The sequence below is a fragment of the Anopheles cruzii genome, chromosome 3, assembly GCF_943734635.1.
Source record: "Anopheles cruzii chromosome 3, idAnoCruzAS_RS32_06, whole genome shotgun sequence".
NCBI lineage: Eukaryota > Metazoa > Arthropoda > Insecta > Diptera > Culicidae > Anopheles > Anopheles cruzii.
The window spans coordinates 7,285,373-7,292,852 of record NC_069145.1 but is presented as its reverse complement, the minus strand read 5'-3'; the positions used below and the strand labels follow the sequence as shown (position 1 = coordinate 7,292,852).

General features: G+C 51.0%; 1 protein-coding gene across 1 annotated transcript in view; it reads left to right on the top strand.

Annotated features, from left to right (window-relative positions):
• Positions 1-460: 460 nt before the first annotated feature.
• LOC128269746 (hemicentin-2-like) overlaps positions 461-7,480 on the top strand; it is a 77,577-nt gene continuing 70,557 nt past the window's right edge. Inside the window, exon 1 of the mRNA XM_053007148.1 lies at positions 461-665. Coding sequence (XP_052863108.1) covers positions 461-665 — 205 coding nt within the window. The remainder of the gene's footprint in view (positions 666-7,480) is intronic.

Sequence of the window (7,480 nt, the reverse complement as noted above, 5' to 3'; positions counted from 1 at the left end):
AGGCTCCGGGTGAAACTCCCGAAAGTGTCAATATGTCACGCTGATTGAAAAATCCCATTATTCCATTTTCGTTTGAATTTTCATTTTTCATTTAAAGTGGATTTCGCGTTTCATAAAAGGTTGTGAAAAGGTCGGCCCCGATACGCAGTGCTTCTTTGTGGTGTGTCGCGTGAGATGTGAAAACTGGCGCACAGGATGTGAATCGTCAAATGTGCAAAAAGTTACAGAAAAGCGAAAAATAAGTGATAGAGAGAGAGAGAGAGAGAAGCTTAAATAGTGTATGGCCAGAAAAAAGTGAGCTTTTCCGAAAAATTCCGTGTGTGAGTGTGTTTGTTCTTTTTTATTTCGATTTTAATTTTGTGCCGTCAAAAAACGGAGTGCAAAATTAGAGTGAATCCACCAAGCCCACCGAGGCCCGCCGCTGTGTGGTGTTGGAGAGCAAATCAAAATGGCAACAAAAATGGCGCCGAAATACGTGACAGGAATAAAGGCCACCGCCACCGCCGGCCTAACGACAAAGTTGAGGTGGCGGCGACCAAAGCCACCGCTTCCGGTCACCGTGGCCGCACTGTGCTGGCTGTCGGCTGTCACACTCGTGACCCTCTCCGGAAGGACACTGCTGCTGCCGGCGTCGTCGGCCAGCAGCGTTATTGGGGACGAGAATGGTGAGTTGGTTCCCCAAGTTTCACTCTTTTTAGCTGGCGTTTAGCTGTTCCTCGACCACGATTCAGCCAAAATCTACATCTAGTTAAATTTTAATCTTACCCAATCGCTCATCGAATTATTTGGCGGCGGCCGGGCTCAATTCGGTTCCGTAATGGCCGATCCGCACGCCATACGAACTGAACCGCCGGCCAACGTTACAAATCAGACGGACCAATTAATCATGCTGTCCCTGGGACCATTTTGGGACCACGGGCATGCCAAGCGGCAATAAAGTAAGGGCGGCCTTCGCACGCGCGCACAGAGAGAGAACCGTGAAAATTCCCCCCCCCAAATCGGGTATCGATCGTCCGAAGGAGAAGATCGTGTTTCTTGGGTGCACACATACCGAGTAAGAAATCGGGAACCGCGGTTAGCGTGGTGTGGCTTATTTTTATGTTTTCAAAACAAAAAGCCAACTGAAAAAACAATTAACTTTTCGCTTTCGGAGCGAACACTAGTTTCGCCAGTTTTGTCGCCATCTGATTTAATTGTCTCCAGAAACCGTAAGCCCGAAAACGTTGCTCCGGAAGCCGGCGCCCGGAAATCGCCTGTCAATCGTAATCCAATTGCGCCGACGACCCTCTTCAACCGACACAGCGATCCGCCAGCGATCCAGAAAACGTAAAAACACTCTCTAATGACCGGCGGCAATCAGAGAGAATCAGGTCTCGGAAAAAGAATCCAAAAAACCATCCCAAAAAAGACCAAAACAATGTAACAAACTGAAGCGAAAAACTAATGTTGCAAACATACACACAGCCACAACCGAGATGCCAACGGGCGGCGAATTCCGGTGCGGCCAGTGCCGGGCTTCTGGACCGGCGGTGCCACCGGACTAAATCCCGGATCACCCCCATCGCAGCGGGTCCGACGACGGCTATCAGTTTCCACATCGATCCGCCGTTTCAGCGCCGTCCCAGGCCGGCGTGGTCGCCGCTGAAAGCGCTTCTCCATTTCGGCACGCGACCAGCGAACCGAAAGGCGATCCCTTGGGGAAGGCCACGGAGGCGCGCATGTCGTCTTGTTTTATGCTTCGTCCGCTGGCCCCGAACCGTAGCAGCAGGCAGCAACAACAACACGCCGGTCATTCTTTTCCGATCGAACGAGCCCAAAGCCTCGCTGGCTCGGGCGGCCAACATTAAGATCGATGGCAGCGTAATCGAAAGATAATTCCCTTTACTGGATTTATCCTTCTGGCACCGAAGGAATGGGCGTGTGGCGCGGAATTAATCCCATTTCTTCCGTACTGACCGATGGGCTCTGGACTCTGGCGGGCAGGAGCGGGACTACTTCCGATAAAAGGAAGGCGCCACCGACCGAAACATAAGTGCGCCCGAAAATCCCGACGAAGACTGTTCGCTTTACTGCGCTCCACAGTTCTTTTGGCGGCTTAGCCGGATTGGAATTGCCACAGCAAACAGAGAAAACCTTTGGTCCCGGCACGAGAGGCGCCATCGAATCCTGTGGGAAAATGGGGGAGCCCCGTTGTTGTGCACTTCGGAGTGGTCTCAATCGAATTGGATAGAGTTTTCTGTTTGCCAAAATCCCGTGCCCTGTGTGCTTACTGACAGTGTTGTGCAGGCCAAAGTCCGGACGTCATCCGGTTTGTTGGATTGAAGCATTGTTCCACAACAATGACGGACAGATCAATCGGAAAGCTGTGGATCGCACTTGGCGCAAGAATAGGAACTATCATCAAATTGGTGCACTTAAGCTGTGGCCAACGTTTAAGTTTCTTTTTCGAAACCAATTAATCCATTCGGCGATAAGATATGGAGTCGAATAGAAAATAGACACAGACGCGTAGATCTAAACGGACAAGTCTAATCCGACAACCGAATTAATAATGTTTTCCATATTCGAAAGCTATTAAGAAACAAATTCATTTGCCCTTCATCTGATACCTGGCCGCCCAGAAATGGTGGACGTGGTGGAGTTCTAAATCCAATTAAAATATTGTATTGGTCAATAACAGAGAACTCCACGTTCGGGAAGGTGGTTATAATTTCTAGTCGGGACCATTCCCGAAGGAAGCCGGACCGTTCCCGAGTTTATCGGCCTAATTGATTAGAACAAAACGGTTCGAACGCCGGCCGGATCGGCCGGAGTCTTTCAAAGATTGAGGTCCGGTTTTATGGACGGTTTCATGGCAGGGTCCGCGCGCGAATGCAACCCGAGCCACCTGCGCGGAGGACCGCGGGGTCCAAGTGTCGGTTACGGATATTCCATAAATAAGGCCCTAGAACGGGGCTAATCCCGGGATGAAAGCCGGTTGCCGCTCGTAAACAGCTCACCTTCGCGGGTCGGCCACACCGGCGGCCAGTCTCAAAGACAGTCCGCCCGTACGTGATGAAAGCTCGTGCCGGTGAAAGGGGTTCGCCGAGAGAAATGGGACCGTGAAGATCGTCGGACCTGAAGAATTTGCTACCACAATCCCCGGGGCGGGTGGGAACGAACCCGGAGAGCAGCATAAGAAATCGTCCACCGGCCAACGGAATGGAATTATGCTTTTTTTATGAGCCATCCTCCAGGTTGCGTCATCCAGCCGTGTTTGAGCAAGATCAAAGATCTTCCAGCCTGGCCCTGACCGGCAGCCGTTCATGGGCATTTGATGGAGTCCGGCGCACGGCACAAGAACCACTGGTCCGAGTCCAATGGAACAAAACCAAAAAAGAAATGGAGTCGCTTGAGTATCGACGAATTGGCACCGACAGAGGGCCAGGATCAGACAGCAAAACGCAGACGGCCGTGCCGTGGAACGTGTCAACAAATCATCATCATCATCTCGTCGTTGTCGTCGCCGTTCATTCTCATCATCTTAACCCTGTCCCGGGTCCGGGTCAGTCGGTGCGTATCGCTCGGGATATTTCTTTGCTTTTTATTATTATTATCACTCACCGGACTACGACGCAAAGGATGTCGGCGGAAAGAAAATTTAATCAACAGCCTTTTTTGGTGATTTTTATTGATTTTCGCCCCGGAGTAAGAAAATTCAGGCATTAAAGGAACTCGGGGCCGGTTCTGGGGTGGAAACTGATTGCTGGGAGCCGTTGGCAGTCAAAAGAAATCGACACACACACACGTGCGTAGTAGTAAAACGCTTCGGTTACGCCCGGAATATTGTGGGACATATTTTTTATGCTTTCCCCCGTTGAATTGTACGTGGGGTTGATGAAGAGACAGCCTCACTTCCTGGAAGGTTTGGACCGAGGGGCGACCGACCCGATCAGAGGGGGCCGAGTGAGAAGTGAAAAGAAGCAGCTCATGAAATGCCAACCCGTTTTCGGTTGTTTATTGGGATCAAACGGCTGACCGTTCGAAAGCTGGCCGCCCCTTCACGAAGGATAATACTGGAGCTGACTTTGGGAACTCCCGCTAGGAAATGAAGCAGCGCGAGAGAGAGAGAGAGAGGCAGAGAGTGTATTCGTTTCCTTTCTTCAATTCTCAAAAGATATGCCGGAGCCAGGGCAGGCCTTAGCATATCATTACGATCGATGTGTGGGAATCAATAAAATCGATCCCCGGCGGTCGGTCGGGTCTTGGGATCTCGCTGTGACCGAAAGCCTCCGAATAGATGGACGTGGAGATTAGCATCGTTCTTCTGAGGAGTGAAACCGCCCCCAGACCTTCGTTTTTTGGCCCCTACTCTGAGTTGGCCAAAACACAGACCGCCCCACAGACGGGACTCTATTCGTTACGTCCTTTGCCTCGGAGGTGCGTGTGTGTGCAATATGCGATCAATAGGTTGGCACGGTTGGCGATCGACGATTTGCGTTGGGTGGGCTTGTCATAAATTATTTTTCTGGGGATTTGAATTCACCAACCGATATTCGGTGGTTATTTATGTCCCGTCACATCTGAAACATTTGAAACGGACCGCGAAAGGCGGCGGCCCATATCCCGTCCATCATACGGATGGGTGGGCCCCGCCGGCCAGGGCCTTATGTCGATGCGGATTTGGGTTCCGCCGTCGTCCGACATTGATCTGTTATGGCGAAATACGCAATCTTCGCCGGTCGGCCGGAACGATGGACCATAATTTGCCGCACTCGAAGGTAGCATCTTTTCCCGGTGTCTCTGCACTCTGTGTGGCCTATGGCTTCGGGTATCTTCGTGATTTAGTTTATGGTCCTCGTTTTGCATATTTTGCTGCCGATTTATGTAGGACACGATTTGTACAGTGTTGCCTTTTTGATTTGATGTCTTTTAATTTAATTTTTTAATCATCAGCATTAATGGTAGCTTACAGTCTCGTAACATTTGGAGCCAGAAAACTGTACCGAAGAAGTCTCAAATGCAGAAAGGAACCATCGTAGCCCCAAAGTCGTAACTCTAGAATCACTCGTTTATCACTAAAATGGCAAGATATCGCTTCTAGCGGCTATTTTCGGCCACCTAGCCCAAAGATACAAAAGTCTTATAGTCAACTCGTAAGAGATAGGTACAAGAAACTGTCGGAGCATTTGGCGACAACTCAACCGTTCCCGCAGGGTGTGTTGAGAAGTGACACTTCGACTCGTCATACTGTAACTGTCAAAATATATCACGCAGACCGCGTGTGATCCTCACAGAGTAAAGACGTCTTCCCGTGTAGCTTCTTTCACAAACGCGTGCTCTAACAGAAACGCTATCCAGGCGCTCATAAAGGTCTCATCAGTTTTAAAATTTCACTTCAGCGACCTACTGACCGACGCCATATTAAGTCCATGGATGGATTCATCTTCATTCATCCTTCCCTTCGCTCATGTGCCAGGACGTTTCATCGTCATTTTGTTGTCCAAAAGCATCATATACTATAAAGTGGCCTCACCCTCACCCAAAGATTCCACATTCGAGGCGCAGCAGGAAGCGTTTCGCGGGTGTGTATGCTCGAAAAGAACGAAACCTCCTGTCTGTCTGCATGTAAAACTGTGCATACATCGCGTACCTTCACGGGGCCATACCTACCTGTCTCGTACACGCGTTGGCCATATCTGGCCTGGCCAACCCACGTACGCTAGGTCCCATTTGCCGCGTTGCATAATAAATAAAACAATTTCCGAACACTCGCGTACGCGAAGTGATTATCAATCTCGCCCGCCCGTCAGTACCGTGGCTCGTTATCCTTTCCGGGCCGGGGGTTCTGCCCGAATAAAGTGTACTTCAAACCGCCCCCTCCCCACCCACCATTCTAGTGACCCACATAATACGCTTCTGCCACGCTGTTTATCGATTGGGCCTCGCCACTTCCCAAAAAAGTTCTTCCGGGAAATTCCTGCTCCAAAACAGAGAGCTCCCGAGTCTTCCTGGAGTTTCCTTTTTTGCGCCCAAAACTATTTCCTGGGAATTTTACCGGTGGAAAATCCGTGGAAACCGCCCCCGGAATAAAAAAGACCAGCGCTACGCATCCCATCAATCATTCACGCGAAAATCGGCCGCGCGTTTCGCGATTCGCCAGTTACTTGCGGGAATGCGCTTTTCGCTGTAAATTCCGAATGAATGGTGGATGTGGTGGGGAAACTTTTTCCCCGCCTCAGCGCAAATCTGGTAGCGGGTAGCTGGTAGCTTCAAGTTCTAACCGACCACTGGGCACGTTGATTGAAAATTCTGAAACTGGCCACCCGCCGGCATTCTGTATTCAATAAAAACGCCGCCGCCCACAAGACGTGGTAATCCTTTGATCGACTTTCGATATTTTACGCATCGGGCATTTCAAATGTTGTTCGGGATGTTTGAACCATTTGCCACTTGCAAACTTCTGCTTCCAGTCCAGGTCCAGGTCGGGTGTACGTGCGCCATTAAAAAAAACCCCGATTTTTGGGCAAATAAATCTTCGCCGCGGAGTAGTCTGTCGTCCCGCTAATTCCCTAATACCATCGAAACGGGCACACGGCCGAAGGATAATTGAAACGCTGCGCTGCAGTTGAGCCAGTTCGCGGGCGCTCGCGCGTGCGCTCCCAGCGCGTTTAATGGTGTACATAAATCTAATGTCATCGAAAAGATTTTCGTTCCCGAGCCGCACGGCTCGCAAACTTCGCTCGTTATGTTCCGCTTCACCCGGAACTTCAGCAAGAAGTTCCGAGCCCTCGCGGAAAGCCGAAACTGCCGGAAGACACACTTCCATCGTTCGGGGTGGATTTCAGAGTTCCCGTCTGGAGCTTCTTGGCACGGTACGTGCGCCCCGCACGTTTCGGACGGGGAACTGAACTCATTTAAATTGCACACCGGCAACTGGTCGTCTCTTACATTTCGACGACCGCGAGTGAAGTGAAGCCTCTCGCCAGTCGCACTTTGGGCGAATGGCACCGACGAGGGTCGTACCGCCTTACGGTTCTTCTTGTTCCGTGCTGTAGCTGGTAAGATACGCGCGCGGCCTTACATTAGCGCGCGTTAGCCACTCTTCCACTAGCGCTGTACTAGCAACTCCACCCGGAAGACGAGGAAGAATCCCAAAAACAAATAGAACATAAAGGGCCAAACTTTGTAGATTTTCGCCGTGGATAGCGGCAACTTTCGCTTCCGGTATCATTACACTCCCGCTGCGCGTGGGCATCATCCGCCAAGAACTGGGAACGGCGTGGCTCCCTAGAGTTCTTCCCGGTCCCACACGGTCTCCGTACACACATTCTTTGTGCGACCTTCGACGCTCACGACTTCTTCCTGATTCTTGGCTCTTGGCCCGTACCCTTCGGCGGTGGAATGGCGCCCAAGTAAGAAGCCCCGAACGGGGTCTGCCCACCGGAAATTCCTTTCCTTTTCGTGGGTAAGCATCGCCGGCCAGTAGAGGAACTGTTTC